Source organism: Lytechinus variegatus, chromosome 2 (assembly GCF_018143015.1).
Source record: "Lytechinus variegatus isolate NC3 chromosome 2, Lvar_3.0, whole genome shotgun sequence".
Lineage (NCBI taxonomy): Eukaryota > Metazoa > Echinodermata > Echinoidea > Temnopleuroida > Toxopneustidae > Lytechinus > Lytechinus variegatus.
The window spans coordinates 59705956-59726871 of NC_054741.1; the positions used below are offsets into that span (position 1 = coordinate 59705956).

At 37.8% G+C, this 20916-nt stretch overlaps 1 protein-coding gene across 1 annotated transcript; it reads right to left on the reverse strand.

The window, feature by feature from the left end:
* Positions 1-3225: 3225 nt before the first annotated feature.
* LOC121408509 lies at positions 3226-20916 on the reverse strand. The gene is made up of 22 exons (XM_041599992.1): positions 20658-20916; positions 19911-20048; positions 19486-19652; positions 18853-19057; positions 18160-18341; positions 17056-17376; positions 16287-16467; positions 15762-15865; positions 14900-15103; positions 14126-14347; positions 13142-13385; positions 12607-12810; positions 11925-12220; positions 11472-11717; positions 10589-10837; positions 9564-9744; positions 8316-8468; positions 7956-8162; positions 7149-7355; positions 6177-6415; positions 4835-5855; positions 3226-3789 (listed from the first exon to the last, which is right to left on the reverse strand). Exons 1-22 carry the CDS (start codon positions 20914-20916, stop codon positions 3755-3757), a joined length of 5265 nt encoding a protein of 1754 aa, XP_041455926.1. The 3' UTR covers positions 3226-3754.

Here is a 20916-nt window from a genome sequence, read left to right on the forward strand (position 1 = left end):
ATTTAATATTTCGTATAGGTGATCAAGCAACTCCTGGGGGGAAAATGAGAATGACCGGTTGAGTCATGCATGAGAAATCAAAGATTAGATTAAAAATGGCAATTTTTGAAAGTCACAAGAGTAGTTTTTCAGATTTTGTAAATACAATGTCGAGTGAGGAGTAAAGGGGTGAAGGTTGTTTTGGTGAATTTTATGGTGCTCATGCAGTTGTGATGTCACATTCGAGCATCCCCTCCTACTCACCCAACCATAAGTGGAAATTTGAATTTATTTCACCTGTGTCTGGAACTGCTACTGAATCCTCTAATAAACTCATCAAAAGTTTTTATCGCATCCTGGTAAATTGCTCCCACGGCGACGCCAGGAAAGAGTTTTGTTCACGAAATAATTTTTACATGATTCTCTCATGATTTTCAGCGTTTCTTTCGTCAGGCTGGACTTCCTCTTAATTTATTTTAACGAATTTCAATTGTTTACACCCCCCCCACACACCCTATCTCATATCCCCCTCTACATCTCTCTCTCCCTCCACTCCACCTATCTTTCTCTTCTCCAGTAGGCATTTCTTCGCTCCGTTAATCTCTCATCATATTATAGTTAGATGAGAGCATATAAAAATGGATCAACATAACGAGGAATAGTATACATTATTTTTTTTTTGCCTTCTACTACACTCTAAAAGATATTGGGTAAAAGTGCTCTATGAGGGTAATGATGTGTCCAACCAACATTGGGCATTTCTTTTGGACATTTTTACCTATCCAGTGTGATGAAAATTTCTGCCCATTCTAAAGTAATTGCTGCTTATTTTTTAACCTTACGGGATGATTCCCGGTCGCATTGGGCAAAATACTGTCCCAAATTTGTTGGACACATAATTACCCTCGTGGTGGTAAAAGTTTTACCCAATATTTTTTTTTACAGTGTAAGTTTATTAAAGAATGCAATAATAACCCAATCATAATACATTTATTTGAAAAGAATGTATTCTACATACTTAGGCCTATCTCTTTTTTCATGTGATAAACTGTTGTGCCACGACACTGAATAAATCATTCAAAAATATATCGGTATAATAAGAAAATCACAAGCTCTGATGAGTTGATAATATCGGTGTAAATGAGGTAAGTTCCAACAAAACATACAAGTTGTAATGAATAGAAAATGCATTCTTGTTTATACATAGTTCTACAATGCATTTAAAACAAAGATAATTATTGACATATTTAATAAATAAAATTAGTTATCATCAAAGCAATTTTTATTACGATATTTCTGTATTAAGAAATTGACCACCATTACTGACATTATGATGTAAACCTGCTATTCAGTCATTAGAACCAGGGTCGGCGATCCTGAAGGGAGGGGGCACAGTGCCCCACACTTTTTGAAGCACTGAAAAGGTGCCCTTTTTATCTTGTAAGTGCACTTTCTCGAATCAGTGCCCCTTTTACCCAAAGAAAAGTGCCCCTCACAAACATTTCCTGTGCCCCTTTCAACTGAGAAGGATCTGTTTTATGCCGTTAGAAAGTGCCCTTTGCTTTATTTTAGAGTGCCCTTTCTCGTATCAGTGCCCCTTTTTAAATAAGAAAGGTGTCCCCCAAGAACGTGTTCTGGGACCCTTTCACCTGAGAAGAACCTGTTATGTATTAACGAGTGCCCCTTTGCCTTCTCATAGGTGCCTGTTCTTCATATCAGATAAGTTGTCCAGAAAAAACACTCTTTTCATACCTGACGAGAGCCCGGTTTCTTTATATAGCGCAGTTCTGCTCCTTCTGCAAGTGCATGATGAATGAAAAAAACTTGTAAAAATAATCCTAATTTTCATGAGTCATGTGAGTGGGTAGAGAATTCATTTTTCTTTATTTAAGATCATACGCAGCGGGGTGGGGAGGAGGATTGAAAACACACATTATTTTACTGCAGATTTTCACAAAATCTTCTTCGTTATTTGTTATCCGAATTTGATAAAATTTTCAGCAATTTGCTTTGTGAATTTCACTCTATTTATTTAGATCTCAATATTTTCAGCCCGAACCATCCCTTGAACTTACGAACAACTTTATCTGAAACGCACCCGAGGAGTGAAATGTGTTTGGTTCCTTTCGCTTTATCTCCTCCTCCCTCTCCTTCCCTTCTCCATCTTTGTCCTTCTCTCCCTCTCCACACATTTTGCTCCTTCAACTATTCCCTCACCCATTTCCCCTCTCTCGATCTCCCTACCTCTCTCCCTCCCATCTGTCCCTCGGGATCTGTCCCCCGTCTCTCCATTTCTCTTTATGTCTCTTATTTTCTCATGCCCTCGTCATCCAAAACGGAAGCTACTTATTGTCTCTAAATTTGATCATCACTTCAAAGCCGAGGGTGTTCCACAACATGGCACATGATACATAGCCCCCGTAACACAAAGGCTAGCGATTTGCTCAGTACACTGAGAAGAAACCAATCAAAAATGTTCTTCCAAATTTAACGCAACTTGGTCCGACCTGACTCTTTGTGAAATTCCCGATTATATAATGAAAATACAGACGAAGGAAATATATACCAATAGACTAAATAGTTGTATAAGTAAAGCATAACCTTTCACCAAGTTTATTACATTTCACAAAAATATGGTACAATCCAGTGATACAGTGATATATTTATACATGTAAGATATTAGGATTAAAAAATGATTTGAAAGACTTCAATCTTTCCTCTTAATTGTACTTACAAACCTTTCTTTCTCAGCAGAAGAAATCAATTAATATCGTTGATTAAACAAAGTATACAATATGCGCCAAGAGTACCAATTTTTTTTAACAGATAAACATAAATGCAATAAGGTAAGTGAAATATATAATGTCGTACTAATATGCAAACATAAAACGTACTCCCATATTAAATGTATGAAGTTCACCATAATTCTCCTATACATCATTTTCATTATTCCATTTCATTTTACAGAAAAGTAGAAACACGAAATACATGCATGGTAGATACATTTTGATAATCCAAAGTTGATATTACAGGTAGACTTTTAATAATGTTCAAATTCTTAATTTTACAGATTTTTCCCATCAATTGCATGCAGTAATTACACAATACGGTATATTAACGCAGGTTTCTTTTTTTATTGAATCAAACGCTCTTCAATAAACTTATCCACGCAATTTTTCATGTAATGTAATTCTTCATGATAAATTTTGTTAGAAAAAAAAACTAGAAACAGATAAGTGCAAATTAGAAGAAGGTATTCAATTTTGCACTGGTAAATTTTATTAATTCATTGAATTAAAATGAACCCTACTTGAGAAGACAAATCTCGATTGTTAATACTCGGTTAAGAGTTATTTTTCATAACATAGTTTGAATAGGACACGGTGGTAATGTGTACTAAACATTGCATATATAATACATTTTTGTCCTGTATTGAATCAAAGATTAACTTCAGCATAGTAAATTGTTTTACATAATTTAAGATAAAGTGTAATTACTAATAAAACTATCACAATCTTAATTCATGTGATGAGATAATCGGCACAACTTAATTTCTTTCATATTTCAATACACAAATTATAAAAGAGATTGTTGTAATATTTCTTGGGAATATAAGTATGTGATACCTTGGTCATTATTAAGAATAGCAGATATGCAGAAGTAGCAAGGAAGCATGAGTACTTTGGAAAGAAAATAATAGTGGCTAATGGAGAGAGGGAACTCGGAGATGTAGCGATTCAGCCCTTCGAAAAGAGTTCGGACGGGTAACATTTGCCTACAGCGGGGTCTGGTCATCAGATTCGTTCATTCCTGTAGAGAAAATAAATTGAAATTTCGTTTAAGTTATAATAAACTTTATTGCAGGTAAATTCATGCGAATGTAATCTATACACAATTACTGAATTACATTGTTTATTATTTCATGAGTGGCAGACGCGTGTCGTGTATTCATTCCGATGGTGCATAGAGCAATTCATTTCAATGATGTTTAATTTAGCACTCTTGATTATTCTATTATTGCACTTTTCCTGTGGAAGGTGATAGACAGTACTTGGTTCTTCTCTCACAAACTTGAATTTAAAATTCCCTTTAAATATTCTGAGCCCCAATGCATAGACTGTAACCCTACCAATATTGGCAAGTGACACGACATTTGCTCCTGTGACATTTTCTCCGGTGATAATATCTCAGAGGGAATACGCTTAGAGTTATGATTGTAATAGAGTTTTTTTTGCTTCAGAATAATGTGAAAGATAAGGATTAGGGATGATAAAGTGTTGAATGATAATTTGGCTTAACGCGCAGACTTTTCATCGGAGCAGCTGTCGCCGGAGCAAATGTCATTAAACCCATTAGCAACTACCATTGTAATATTTTTTTCACGTTTTAACCATCATGACCATGGACTATTTTGATCACATTACTTTGTTCTTCTGTTGAAAATGAAAATAGTAAATAAAATTGAATTGAATTAAAGAAATGAACTCTGCAATCCACAAGTTTGGTACTAAGACCCTCCAGATCAAGTTGGCAAGTTGTTCATAATATGAGTATTCATAATATGTAACCAGCATGAGCGCATGCATGCCTGGAAAACCGAGCCACGTCTACAGCAGAGGGCAGAGTGTACGAGGTCCATGGCAAAGTAAAGGGACCAAGGTCAATGACCCAAGAACTCCTAGGCCATGACCAAGGTCAAGGAGTAGACGTCCAAGTCCAAGAACAGGGTTAATTGCACGTAAACATAATCGAGACACTGGAAAATACCAGGGAAAGAAATTTGATTATAACTTAACACTCACGTATAAAATTGAATCCCATAACAAAAGCCAAAATGAGGATTGGAAAGCTGTACCTTTGTTCTCGAAGCCCGACTTTTCCTTGTAGGTCTCGGTGACATCCGATGCCTCAGACATGTCATCTTCATCCCCATTGAAGAAGAGCATCATCTTGGGTACGATGTTGCAGAGGAAAATGGCAGTAGCATCCACAGTGATTCCGATGAGAATGGCCGGTGTCTGGTAGTTCTTCTGAGGGAGGAGAGTGTAGCAACAGAGCCAAGACACAAGGAAACAGATACTGAGGAGACTTGTCAGGAGGTGGAATTTGTTCTCCTTCTTAGCCATTCCTCGGAGACGGTTGGACGAGAAGAGTGACATGACAAAGGTCGTCAAGACGAGGATGTACACGTATATCATCGAAGCAATGATGCTGGTATTGTCATGGTTACAGGTCTGACCCACAAATATCTCACATCCGAATCGGTTAACTTCATAGGCTGCATCAACGGCGGGAGCATCGAGGATCAGCCATTCAGTCACAAGGATGACTTCGGCACCAAGCAACACGCAGAACAGCACAATGTGCATGGGAAAGCTTTTAAGGATGGACTTGGTGGCGCTATCGTTACGGGCCAGGAAGCTGGCGCAAATTGTCTTGGTAACTAGGACAGCGTAGACAACTGAATATGAAAAACTGGTCATCCAACGTTGGATACCGCACGCGGACTCAACAGGGGACACCATGTACCAGATATTGTTGAGGTACATGAGGATGATTCCTATGGCCAACATGGACACCAGGAATGGATTAGAACTCTTGATCACAGCTGAGTCACGTCGCCCAACGATGACAACAATGGTAGCTAAACAAAGAAATCCGACAATAGTAGTTACAATCAACACAATGATGCTCCAGGACTCCATGTTGGTATTCCATGCCCATCCAGAAGGTTGGTCTTCTGGTACCCTTGTAGGACATTCAGCAAGAACAGAAGGGCATTCAGCTGGAGCACTGATGGGTTGATTAGCGGCTTCATTGTAGAGGTAGGTCATGTCATCTTCCATGGTCAGTTCTCCACTTATCCACTCACCAATCTGAAATAAAAACATGAATTCTTGATTCTTAATTCTCTACAGAGACGACAGGGTTCATATTGATATAAGAAACAACCTGATTAAAATAATAGTTAACCAACTTTGCCATTTTCAATCTTAAAACGGGTTTTATTATCAAGAATTGAGCTCTGATTCCTCTGTTCAAACATCTTAGAGAACAAACTTTGTTGTTTGGGTAATCTTGATGTGACATATCCATGATTGTTGATAACTGAGAATTTGATGTAAACATTTCCTTTTTTTGCTCGACATTTCTGGAGGTAACCTTGCTTTAACGTTAGAAAATGATTTTATTCTTACCGTCTCGAAGCGTCCAGAAGACCCTTCACCATGAAAGTTGATAATAGAATACTCAGCAGGACCCTGACGGTTCTCAAACCAGAAAGGACGTCGTCCTGCTCCTTCAAACACATAAACATCTTTGACAGCATGCAGAAGATCGTGCCATGATGCATCGAAGAATTCAGGGCATAGCGGAACGGAGACATTGATTAGGTTTGGGTAGTCGGATCGCTTGTACTCATGGCCAACAAATTCACCTGGAAAAAAAATATTGAAGCCGAAGTAATAAATTGACAGGAAGATGATCATAGAGACACTGAAAGTGTTTTCATGCAGAAGGGTCGAACCATTGATAACAGATAGTAGCTCGCCACTCCAAATCTTGACTAAACGTCCCGGTGCCACTGACGCACATGTCCATCATACATAGATCTTCGGTTCATTGCGAAACTAAAAGATATTTTTCATTTTCTCAAGGAGGTAGACGTTTTCACTCCATCTATCGATTGGCCTACACACATCCAAGCACATAACACGCGATAAAAAAATGACGCGGAGAGTATCAAGAAGTTTATTGTCCGCATTGCTTTATTAAAATTATATCGTCATCATTTATGATGAAGATGAAGATTATAAAACTAGTGTTGTGAATACCAGAACACATTGCCTTTAGGAAATTATGATTATAGACAATCATGACGATTCCTTTCTTTCTTATTTTTATGATGCATATTTCTTTTTTGAAGTAACGAAATTTTACGAAATCAACCTACGTCAAATAATTAGGAACAATGGATGAAAAAAAAACAAGTCTAGACAATGGTAACATTTATCAATGATATTTCCTGGTTCATATGGGTTCCAAAATAGAGAGTCGATCAAACTCTTTTGGCTTTCACCTTGGAAATCCCAGGTGTTGATTTTTTTGTGGCATTAATACATCACTCCTGAAATATTCAAGGATAATTTCCCGCCATTAGAGATACCTACCGTTTCCACATAGAATCTGAATCTTGTTGTGAATGGCCTGTGCGAGAACATGAACCGCGTTGATTAGAGTTGGAGCATATGGTGGGATCACACCCTGTTTCCCGAGGTCGACAGATTCGATGCATTCTAAAGAAGTGCAGCCATTGGTCAATTCATCAGTGACGTAATTACGAAGCCAGTGGTTTTCATTTGTCTCTTTGACCAGGTCTGAATCGGGATGAATCGATTGAGAATTAAAAAGATTTTTTTATAGAGCATTTGGAAACGAGAAATATTTAAGGTGATGAGATCAGAGCATATCTGATACTTTTCACATGTAATACAATGTGGGGACCAATTCGACATCCAATAATAGGCCACAAACAAGGACCCTCACAAAAATTTAAATCTAGCAGCTAACTAATGACTAACTAGGTTAACAAGCTTGTAATAGACGTGCAGATAAACAGTCATGCATTATTCTATCAAGCATGTACTGTTTGCTAGCTAGTTATTAGCTTGGAGTACGCTTAAATTTATGTAGGGAACACATCACGTTGATTTTCTCTTTAAAATATATCCAATCATGTCAATTGCAACTTCTAATAAATAATAGTACCAGAGATGGTAAACGAGTACTTTCAGTAGTTACAACGAACTTGCCTCTAGGTTTTGATAGTAAGGAAATTCTCATTTATTTTTTTTCTGGAATATCCTGAGAGATATCAAATAATAATAATCGTTCATCTTACACTCATTAGAAACAAAGAATGCCAAAACTATGTAGATCATAGATGATACCATTAATTTAAACACAATGACATTTACCTAGATTAGAAAGATGTTCCTTGAGAGGACTGTAATCAACTATGTAGTTGGTGACAACTATGGCACCACGGGCGACCCTTTCTAGTCCAGCTGTGACGTCAACATCAGGATCAGTGAACCACTTATCAGAACCCACCCACGTGATCTTATCACTAGGTCCCTGTGAAGATTCCATCTCAGCAGTCAGGAGGTTGCGGGCATCAGTACCTGGCGATGAGACATTAAAGAAAAGAGACGGTGGTATTGTCACCCGAAAGCACTAACCTACACTCCAAATTTTATTTAACATTTAAAGTTTTCTACACAAAAATGAAATATCATGTTTTGTTGAACTATATCAGAATTTAAATGCTAACGTACTTTCGACGAAAGCGACGACGACGGTGATTCCATAATCCCTGATCATCTGGACGATGTCGTTGTGAACACTCTGTGGTGAGTCTAGGTCGATTCCAATACTATCACGAACACAGATACCACTAGCTCTTGCAGCCTTGTTGAAAGAATCATTGCCTGTGAGTAGAAATAATATGCATGTTTTAGTGAATTGATATTGTTATTTACAAAACAATGCTCGTCTGGCTAATATCGTCAGCCTGATTTTTACTTTCATCTAAATATCGTGTTCCTGTAAAACATAAATTAATATTATTGCAGTTTGATCATTAAAGGTCAGGTCCATCTCAGAAAAATGTTGATTTGAATCAATAGAGAAAAATCAGACAAGCATTATGTTGAAAATTTCCACAAAATCGGATGTAAAATAAGAAAGTTATGACATTTCAAAGTTTCGCTTATTTTTAACAAAATAGTTATATGAACGAGCCAGTTACATCCAACTGAGAGAGTCGATGATGTCACTCATTCACTATTTCTTTTGTTTTTTTTATTGTTTCAATTATACAATATTTCAATTTTTACGAATTCGATGATTAGGACCTCCTTGCCTGAAGCACAAAATGTTAAAATAATGGAATTCCACGTGTTCAGGGAGGAATGAAACTTCATTTCACATGACAATGACGAGAAAATCATAATATTTCATATAATAGAATACAAAAGAAATAGTGAGTGAGTGAGTGATGTCATCAGTTCCCTCATTTGCATACCGACCGAGATGTGCATATAACTGTTTTGTGAAATGAAGCGAAACTTTACAATGTCATAACTTTCTTATTTTACATCCGATTTTGATGAAATTTTCAGTGTTATGCTGGTTGAATTTTTCTCTTTTTATTCAAATCAAGTTTTTGTTGGGGTGGACTTGTCCTTTCAGGATTACATATATTCATTTACATAATTGTATCAATCACAGTTCGGAATAAGGCGTGATAACAAAAATCCATTATTTATGTAAACAGGTTTCTTGTATATATTGTTTATCACACATGAGGTAAATAATGGCCGAAGCAACAGGTCAAAGCAATATATATTTCAAAAAAAGACTTATTTGTGAAAACGATTTCAAACTGATATTTCATTACATTTTTGGTCTTCCCCCGTATCGAAATTCCTTCCAATTATTGCAGGGTGTTTTGTATTAGATAATTAATTGTGCTATTTTCAATATATCATTTAATGAACATTGGAAATATCCTTTGATCATACCTGCGTGGCCGTAGTAGGAATGTGAATAGACAAAGATCACGTGATGCCATCCTTTATATTTAAGTATGTCCACGACAGCCAGGGCTTCGTTATCGTAAGCTGGCGCGGTGCTGAGCAGAGATGATGCCGGATATGGTCCCTCGTCGCTGAACACAGAAGGACTAGCTGGCGTAAAACCAATCTAGGGTTTGAAATCCAAAATATTTCTGAATCACTAAAACGGTTTACAAAAAGATATTTTTAATTAATCATCATCATCATTCTTTCATCATTTTCTCACATTAAATAGCCACCTTCTTTCTCTGAATGCTTACCTTGACAAAAGTCATTTTTTTGTTCTTAAAATGGTTGGAGGGTTTATGAAACATTTTATGAGATTGAATTAACCTTATAAGGACCATCATTAATCGAAATTTACCGAAAGGTCAGGGGCAAGGGCAGGGGCAGGCACCCATATGATATTTCACTAGTGAAACAGTGGGAAAGAGAAAAAGGAGGGAGAAAAGCGAAGAAAGAAGGAAGATGGGGCCTGGGCCAATACCGATAGAAGTCTAATTCAATTCGGAGAAGAAAAAAATGACGTCATATTTAGGTCTTCTTGCCAAGCCCCCCCCCCCCTCCATCCCCTAACAAAGTCATCCTAGTGCCGGCCCTACCTTAAGTAGGTAGCTTTTATCCCTTATCAAAATCATAAAAGATTTAATTGAATTGAATTGAAAAGGTTTTATTCAAAATCATTGCACGTTGCAGCCAAAAGGCTGAATTGTGCACAATTTACTGTTTACAGGTATATACATGTATAAATAGCTGATTTAAAAACATCAAAACTTGAAATGATAAAGAAAATATAATGCAACTTAACAAAAGAACAAATAGAAGACTGAAAGGTGGTGGTGGTGGAAGAATGCTTATTGACAAACCTCGCTACTCAAATTCAAACAATGAGACGGAGTACTGATATCCTCATCCACCCCTGTCACAATGGAGTAACTTTCACAAATGACATGACCCACGGAAGCACTTACTGTCGGAATATAGAAAGGTGAAGTGACGTCACTAGCAACATGACCTTGTAGATACTCTCTCACTGGACCAAGAACACCCATCATGGGTCCAGTAGGGGGCAAGTTGGACGCTGTCCGACCTATCAAGGATGTGAGCTGGCGAGCAGTCACCAAGAACTGTCCGCACGAGTCTACCACTGTCAGACCGAGTTTAAGATCCGGTAGAATGAGGGTGCTATTGTTGATTTCTTCCAAGGCATGTTTGATGATCTGTTTATGAATATCGATTAGTTGCGGTACTATTGCATTAACTGTGTAATATAATTTGTAACCTAAGAAAACTGAAAACCATGGAATGGAAACGAACAGATACTGACCTGGAAATATAAGACATTTTCAATATATATAAGAGACGAAAGTTCTCTGGCAAAGTGAATATATATTCGGCACATCATTTTAGACTTAAAGAGAAATTCCAGTAGTTGCAGTAAACACTGATTTCATGAGAAAGTCTGTAAAACAAGGCTTAATTGTCAGTATATCATCGAGGATCTAGATGTGGTACAGATACATTAACTGAACTTTGTGAAATCTTGAAATCTACGCTGAAAAATGTTCACACCGAAGATCCCCAACACAGATAAGCGCACGTGGGACAATGTATAATTATTGCTTAGAGCGTTGGGCACGACGCTCTACCCGAATCCTGTGCTTATTTGCTGATTTCTCAGCAATTACACAATTTCTTCCAGAATCCTTTGGCACATACGTTTTATTTATACAAACAGACACTTTGGTGGTCATTTCGTTGGAGTCTGTACGAACTCATTTTGATATCGTTACCAAAACTAGCATTTACCTTTAAACATGTATAGATGCTTACAAATGAAAATTAGATTATCACCTCAATGGCCATAGTTTCTTGCGGACGTGTCGCTCCGCATGTCAGATTGGCGCCATCACCCTCCTCACTCAACCAGAGAACAGCCGTAATGTCAAAGTCTCCTGGAATACGAAGATACGTCCCACCACGCTCTGTGGAGTCGGAGCATTCGTAACAAGCTCCTCTGCATGTCGACTCTTTGCCGTTGCCAACAGCAAATTGATTGTTGACTATAACAAGTCCGGTGTCATCTTCGAAAGTACCAAGCTACATAACAAAAGTACATATATTGTGTTATTGGTCATACATGGTGTTATGGGGCAAGAATGTTATAGGGAATGACATTTCGGAAGTTTTTGCTAATGATATTTAAAGAAATTTTGCAATCGTCAAGGTGTCAAGAAAATAACTCCAAACCTACAAATTTACTATTGAGAATTTTATCGAGTGTTACACTTGATAACCAATTCTTACCACTTTATTGTCTAAATAATGATCCAATGCCAATATGTTGAAAGCACTTGGTGCATTGCCATTCTCGTCAAAGGACACTTGGGCCATATTGCCAGATCTGCTCAAGAAGCTGACTTGTCGGATGTACCTAGCCCATTCCAGAGGTGGTGTGGTAAGCATGTTATCACAGATCCCAGCTGAGTGTGGTCCAAGGCATTTGTTACGATGGAGGTTGGTGAGGGCGTGAGCGTAGACGTATACTGCGTTAATGACACCTTCTGCGGTGTAAACATCTCTTCGTGTAAGAGATTCTAGACCTGGTGAGAAATCGCGATGTTATGGATAGTTTAATACCATAACAACAGGCTAAAATACTTTGAATGTGCCTTATCATTTCCAACATTAGGTTATCTTCGATAATAAGGGGTTTTGTCTTCGAACATACTTTGAAACTTTTGCATGATTGTATTTTTCGGCTTCTGATTTAAGAAATTCGTAGCTTTTGAGTCTGTAGATCATTATTGTTACCGTTGCGTAGAACAACGACTTCCGCTCCTTTGCTAAGTGGTCATTAATATTCTCATTTTCACCTTAATCATATTCATAATGACATTTGAATCGACTACTGCTAGTAAGAATAGTGTGACTGAATTTATTCCGGAGTCAGGATAACCTTACAAGTTACAGTAAAATACCAGCATACCCGAGCACGGAGTGGTGAACAGTTGAGGCATGACTGCACCACCCAACTGACATTGGAACTTATTCATCCAATATTCAGCAAACCACGTGTTGTGAACTGAATCAGCAAAGAGTCCTCCTTCCATTGTTGATCGGGGTGTCAAAGAAATGAAGTGATCAACGAAATCATCTACAGGAGTCGACTTACGCCTCAGAGTAATGGAATCTAAAGACAAAGGGGAAAAGTACGCAGAAAAGTTAAAACTAAGCATTGTGCATGAAAACATTTATTCTTATGCTTCATATCTTTTCCTGGTTTAATCCCGTTATCAAAAGAATTAATTTTAGTTCTTCCCCCATCATAAGGTGAAACATGGGTGTTTACATTAAAATTAAATAAAGCTATCCTAGGTTGAAATTCGAGTTATAATTCAATTTTGCAGGTTTTCCTTTTAGTGCATTTTCACTCAGATTAATGAGAATTATATCAGGTAAAAACACTGAATAGATCAAAAGTCAGTGTGTTTTGTTATTTTTTTTCAATTTTTAAACCATACCGGTATGAATAACTCTGTTCGAACTCTCAAGGTAGTTGGTATCCGCCGTGAATGCATAAATCATCTGTAAGAACTCTCCTGGAAGATCACGTCGCTCCAAGGCACTGAACAAGAACTGCGTTTCATCGTTATTCGCAAAGGTGATGACGACGTCGGCGGAAGGCTTGGCGAGAAGGCGATCGATGACCCCGTTGAAGTCGGTGTTTGGCTCAAATGTGATGGTTTGAGCAACGCAGATACCATTCTAAAAAAATAAAGCCATTCGAAGGAAATAGGTCGCCATCTTTATAATAGACAGTGGCGTAATGACCAAACAAGAATGAGGGGCTAGATATGACGTACCGCATAAGATTTGTAAAAAAAGTTGCGAGCGAGCAAAAATTTCTACATTTTTATTATAAAAATCCAATTTGGTGATACATTTTGGCATACATGTAACATTCAGGAAATGATATAATTCACCCTTCTCTCTTTCCCTTACTTTACTTTCCTCTTTTTTATTTCTTGGTCATGAAAAAAATGGGGGAGCCCCCCCCCCTCTCATCTATACGTCAGTGATTATCAAGTCTACTGAGGAATTTTTTATTGAAGCGAGATTATTACAAAAACATTCATTTTCAAATGCACGCCGCTCCTCTTACAAAGTGTTGCCATAGATTCGAACCATATAATCATGCCGAGATTGATCTCAATTAAGTTGAGTAGTTGATTTTCATGTGTTTCTAAATCGTATTTTTTATTTAATTTCTTATAAGTTGTATAAGTAGTAGTAAAATGATAACTGAAACAATGAGAAAACATGTTTCGGACATTAAATATGTTTCCAATCCCTGTATAAACAACATTTCCTCTTTATAAATTTCTCCCTATGTCAGAGTCGCATCGAGGACACCAAATCAAAATGACGCGGTATCGATCGATGGGGCGTCAGTTTGTTTAATGCATCTGCTGGGACTAAAATTGAAAAATCATCATTCCACTTACTTTTGTAGCCTCTTCAACGAATTTCGCCGCAGTGGTGTTATAGATTCCATCACGTGTCTGTAAAACTTGAACATAGGTGAGATCGTGCTCCTTGAGGAACGCCAATATAGCTGTAACCATCGAACAACTTGGCGCTACAAGGCGCGAGAAATAAGGATAGTCTGCTTTGTTGCTAAGGGCTGGTAGTCTGGCTGAGTCACTGACATGGGGAACACCGAGGGGCTGTTGAAGGTTGTTCAAAATATATTGGCAAATCCGTTATTATTTCCATATTTATACCTCCTTTGTGTCATTCGATATTAAGATATGCGACATACATGTATCAATGAATCTACTCTGTCTTAAATTAGCATGATCAGCTTGGAGGAGAGTTATGTGGCCATGGCCTCTGAAGTCCTTGACCTTGGTTTCGGATTAGGTCCTCGGACAAGATCCAGAAATAAGAAGGAAACAATACGTCAATTGCATTTTTTTAATTCAGTGAGGTGGTCTTCAAGGCTTGCCTCAAGAACGATATTTATATAATTATGCCCTCGGCTTTGGCATTGACTGCGGAGGTCCAGAGTCCTAGGCTCTGGACAACGGGTCTGTTTCTTTTCCTTTGCTTTCTGACCAAAGCCTAATCAATATGAAGCGAGATACCTGTAAAACTTTAAAAAGTCAGAATGTCAAATATTCTATTGCATTCTTTAGTGTAACCTATATAGGTATGTAACTGCACAAAAATATAATCTTTGTTTAAATAAACTCGATAATGGTATAATACCCCGATACCTGTAGGACTTGGTCAATCTCGATTGTCTCAGCGTCATCGACACGGCTGATGACGCCGGCCATATATTCATTCCTCATATTCTCTCCGTTCATATAACGCCCAAAGGCCTGGTTGTGCTGGCGAGTGAATTGTCTCACGAAGTCGTACGTGACCGATGCTGCATGGTCGGGTGAGCTGCATGATTCACCAAGCATTGGTCTTAGCTGAAAGAAATGTGGAGTTAGGATTTGCTAAATTTTGGTTCAGAATGAAATGTTTATGAATGAAAATGAGACTAGCAGAAAAATGGTCATCGTCCTGGCACTTTCGAATATTAATGATGTGAAGTGATATTATATTATAGATGGACCGTAATGAAAAGTATAAGAAGTCCAGGATTAGAAGCATTACGGAGGTAAGGCAGAATAAAATAAATATCATAATCGTCATGAAGTGTAATTCGGAGCCGTAATTCAAAGCTTAGCTACGGTTGATTCCATTGACTTCAATGTGCAGTCAACCGTAAAAATCAAGCGTACGACTAGTCGCTAATATTTTTGTTACGTGACCTAGATCATCTAATTAATCGTATCTAATAATATCTAATATATATTATTCGTCTTCTTTTCAGTGGGGGATAAAACATTAATTTAACGCCTTTTAACATCCGAAGTATATAACTATAAAAAGGCAAAATCGCCTCAGACAAATTAACAACATAATTGGACATTTAAAAAAAAATCATTTTTTTTTAGTAATAAATATAAATTGTAAGGAATTGTTTTAAGCTTCTAATGCATTGCGAATTGATTGATTAAGAGTCAGTTTTGTCAGAAATGCTGTTATTGATGATAATTACTACGTGGTCCTATCGAGAATCACCTGCATGCCTGGCAAGAGGGAGGAGTCTTTGTTGACTTGATCCATGGCCCAAAGCATCGCCTCGGCTTGATCAATACCCGGATGGTGGCTCAGGGTGGAGCAGTCTGTAACCAAGGTAACACGAGAACATGATAGTAGGTATGTTCCTACTGGCTATACGATAGGGTTGAAAGGTTTTGCCATGAACGCCCTTGCGACATAAATTACACCTTTTCAATTTTTATTTCAATCATCCAGAAGCTTAACTCGTCGAGCCATCCCGTTTCATCCCCCACACACACACCCTGGCGCGCGCGCACACACACACACACACACACCATATCATGTATTGTTTTAACAACATAATAAGTATGCCAATGCATTGATTCAGTCACGTTGTTGCTCGTAACATGAACGGAAATCATTGTTCCTAATAGTTTATCAAATTGGATTGGTATTATTCAGCATCGAAAAGATGTAGCATGATTTGGCTAAACAGTTTCAAATGTCGCCTTCAGTCTTTTCAGGCTTAAATTACCAACGCACCTGATTCATGAACGGGGAATATCCCAACTATGTTCAGAATGTCGTAGTGATCATATACCACGGGACATGACTGACAACTACACGCCGACATAGGTGGTGTATTTGTCTCTCCATTTTGAGAGTAGAACTTGATTTCATTTTCAGTCACAGTCAAAGTACTTGGTCCCGTCCATTGACCGACCTGTGGTAGAACAATGAACACGTAAAACTATTATGAGAACGTGAAAACAAACTAACAAAAAACGAGAGAAAAGTGAATGTATTTTACATGTATTTCATAAATGTCACATTTTAAGAATCTTGTCTCTAATTGGTAAAAATTCAGTCACCTGATGAAGTGCGGTAAGCCCATCGGTAATCATCGCTCGCGGTTATAGGGCTATATACGAATAGCTCCAGCACGCCGCAGAGTCCATTGAATAAAAAGAGCAAGTTTTACGTCCTCTTTATAATTACGATCGCGTAATATCGTTCAGAGCTCATGTAAATATGCGATTTCTTATAAATAAAATCGAATGAGTACATTTCCTTAATTTAAAAATATATGGGTAGGCACTATGCATACATTTTGAATACTTCATTTTAAGTGAACAATATTCTGTGAAAAATATAAAGCTTTAGAAGAAATTGAGAAGTTGCGATTATGATAAAATATTGCTTTCCGTAAAATAACGTTTCGTTCATTGAAAAGAGATTTTATTCCCACTTGGATTTTTTTATTGTACAAAGTTAATTCAAACCATTGACCATAATCTGATATAGGATCTACCTTCTTGATCGTTAGGCTAGCACCCTCTAGCTGTAGTTGCCTAATCTCAAAGGTGGGAACGGCTGGATCTCCGTTCTCATCAAACGCTATCCTTCTTCCAGAGACACCGGTAAAATCTGCCGTCTTGACGTACATCTCCACGAATTCACCCGACTCCATCATCTTCATGACGTCACAGATACCAGGAGTGGAGGATCCGCACTTGTCCGAATGCGCTCGTCGAAGGGCATCCACGTAGATATGGGCGGCATCGATGGCGGTTGACACATAGGGTGCGGGCTTGTTGTTATTGATATTGATGTTGTTCGTTGTCAGGTAGTTCTACCAAACAAATTAGGGACCATTACAATCACCAACATGAATACAAATTATACATGTACATGTATATAATCGGAACATGATCTCAGTCGAATCACGGACATACAAAAGTAATGATTTTGAATGAAACTTTTTTTATTCAATAAAGTCGTCTTCAACCGGTTCAAGACCAACATATTCATTAGAGTGTAAAAAGGTTTTGAAAATATGCCTATTAAAGCTTCAGATGTACAGTTATAATGATTAGATTAATAAACCTAAGAGGAATCGTGCGATTATACAGGACCCTGGGAATGATATTTTTTTCCTTTTGCTGAGGTTACCAAAATAAATATGACAAGCAAAAAATAAAAGGAAATAAAATGAAAAAAAAATATCTAAAAAAAGTTTCACTACAAAGTGAAGGCCTTTCTGGTGCCACGAAATTATTTGACAGGCAAAAAAAAGGAAGGAAGAAGAAGGGTTTTCACTACAAAGTATTCGTAAATTTTCCTATATTTTTCCTAATTTACAAAAATTCCTGGGGGTGCTGCCTATAGAGAATGATACACGCAGCACCCCTGGAAAAGTCTTGGGGGTGCTTCAGCATCCAAGCACCCCCGCCTTCCAAGGGCCATGCGGTTGTACCGCTGGCGGACCGCTGATCTTTTTTTTTGGTAATTACGTCGTTCTATGAAAATTGATTATTTTTAAAAGGCAATATAATAGCCATCAGATAGAAAGCTGAAAATTCGATTTTCCTCCAAAATAACAAACTTTCCATTTTTGAGCCAAGTGCAAAATCACCTGAACATCAGCATTGTAGAATTCTCCCGCCGAAATACTGAAGAAGCCCTTAGCCGATAACATATCAACAGGGATGTCATAATCACAACCAACTATCTGAAGATCCAAAGCAGCATCCCCTCGTGACTGGATTGATGTCTGAAGACTGAACAGGTCCGAAGACGATCCCCAGAATGCAACAACTGCGAAATATAATTATAGTTACAATACACTTTCCAAATGTAATCAACAAGGATTTAAAAAAAATTGTTTGATAATGCATTTGCGTGAGTATATAGCTGCTTAAAAAATTACCTGCTGCACTTAAAACCATCCATGGTGGAACAATAGCATTGGTCTCACACTTATAAGCATGTCTGTTTTCGAATAAAGACTAAACGGTCATCGTATGAGGAATAAATGTTCACTTTTTCATCATCAGTTACAAGACTAATATGCAGGACAGTATATACCTCACTTCGTGGCCAACCGAGGATAGCTGAATCATTGCGAAGATAATGACATTGTTGATGAAGCACTGATGACTAATTAATTATTTTTAGATGGAGGACTTTTGATGAATATCACATCGTAAACCTTTATAAGAAATGCACATTGTCACAAATTCAATGTAAAATTCATCTTAATTATAATATTTTCCTAACGAGCGTTATTCAAATTGCCATTAACTTGTCATAATTTGTAAAAACAAACCTTTTGCATCTTTATTCGCGATAAGTTGTGACACAATTCCATCATATTCATCATCACTTGATGGAATGACTATAGATGTAGCCAGAGCAACACGTCCTTTCGCTGCTTCTTTGAATACTGTTGCACCAGTCATTCCATATGACCCTTCGCTGTAGACCAAATGAACGTAGGACCAGCCGAAATTCTCGAAAAACTCCACCATAGCCTATGAAATGATGATGTTAATAACAAGAGGGCCGGGCTTTATTAGGAAATAACCATGAAGAACGTCAAGTACCTGATATCCAGGCTTAATTAATAGCCTGTCCTTATTTCATACCATGTTTCTTTCAAAGTTCATTTTGATTTTAGTTGAAATCCATACGAAAAAACAATTTTTTTTTAAATACATAATAAATACTGATATACTGATGGCAACCATGAGTCAGTCTCATTGAAGCGCTAGCATCGGACCCTGTTGCAGGGAAAATTCACTTTCAACACTTTATACAAATCAACCGCAAGTCATAAATAGGTGTTTTTGATTGGTTGAAAATAAAGTTGAGTTCATTTGGAGGTTGCGTTTGATTTTAGTTCTTACTGCAATGGGCTCCTGAACTCTTGAACGGATCTCCAGGAGACAGCATCACCTACCTGTGCTCGGACGCGATCAGATGGGACAGTCCGAAAGAAAAACCCATGTTCCGTTTTATCACTTAGTGCAGGGGAGGTTGCAGAATGGCTGATCGTTGGCACCTCAGCGCTTGACAGTATCGGGGATAACACCAAAGCCTCATCACTTGTATATGGTCCAATCAATCCTGATGCAAATTGATATAGATAGAGCTATCACAAAATAAACTGGGAATTTCGAAGCAAAAAAAAATCTGCCCAATACGCCACATGTAGCCCCCTAATCTTTTTGGCTCATCACGCCACTGATCAAATCTCTGCAAACCTCGACACTGCTTGACCATGCTCAACACAATCTTCTTTTGAGCCGAGGATGACATGCTGGAGAAAAACGCTTTCTATGAGCAATTATTGGTCGATCTCTTTAATTAGACATTGCACTTTACCTGGTCTAAATGGAGGGTCCAGGCATGGATATATCCCTTGTGATGAAGTATTGACCTGGTCTACGATCTCAGAGGCATAGTATGTGACGTCATCAACGGCCCGATGGGGAATATCGCAGGATCCATAACGCTCCAACCCTTTCGAAAATGAGAAGTATTCACATTTTGGAAATAATGAAAAACTACCTGCGTTTAGTCCGGGGGCAGGGTGAAGTGTGGTCGAATTAGTTTATGTGGTGTAGCCGCCTTTTAGAAGTTAGTGAAGATGGAAATATGTCCATTTGGAGTAAAGAAAATAAAATCTACCTCATCATTGTGAAATCCCGGATATGCCCTTGGCTTAGTCCACCAAAACCTTTCTAAAATCAAATATGTTTATCACTTTTCTTTGTTAATTCTTGACTCATTTCATTTATTTCAATTCACGTGATCCATTTGTTCTTATTTAGTGATCGATTCTTTCCTGTCACCCATTTCTAATCTTGACCATGGTCTATTTCATATTTCCACTAGTACCCTTACACTCTTTTCATTGAAAATTAAGAATAAACAATATAAATCCTTAGAATTTGTTGTATTTCTAGAATTCAAAGTTTTCCTAATTTCATTTCGATGTATGAAAAGCAATGAACATTACCATACACCATGTGACTATAATAATTATGCCTACACATAACCAAAGGCCGCGCTTGAGATAAGACTCGTTCTAACTAACGTATTGGCCTACTTTTATAATTGACTTCCTACCGATGTCAAAACTTGGCACTTGCAGGCCTGATGGCGGGGCAACTAGAGCTATCTTGATGGCTTCATATATCTCTCTATTCATCATAGGACCAATACATCTCACTCCATCTGTAGAACAGAAGCTCTGCATGACACCTATTATGACATCAGCACCCGACGTCTGATATTCATTGACAACCCGTCTTCGACATTGCTGAGCATGCGTGCGAGAAGACACGACGAGTAGCAGGGTATAGATTATGACACTCTTAATCATCAT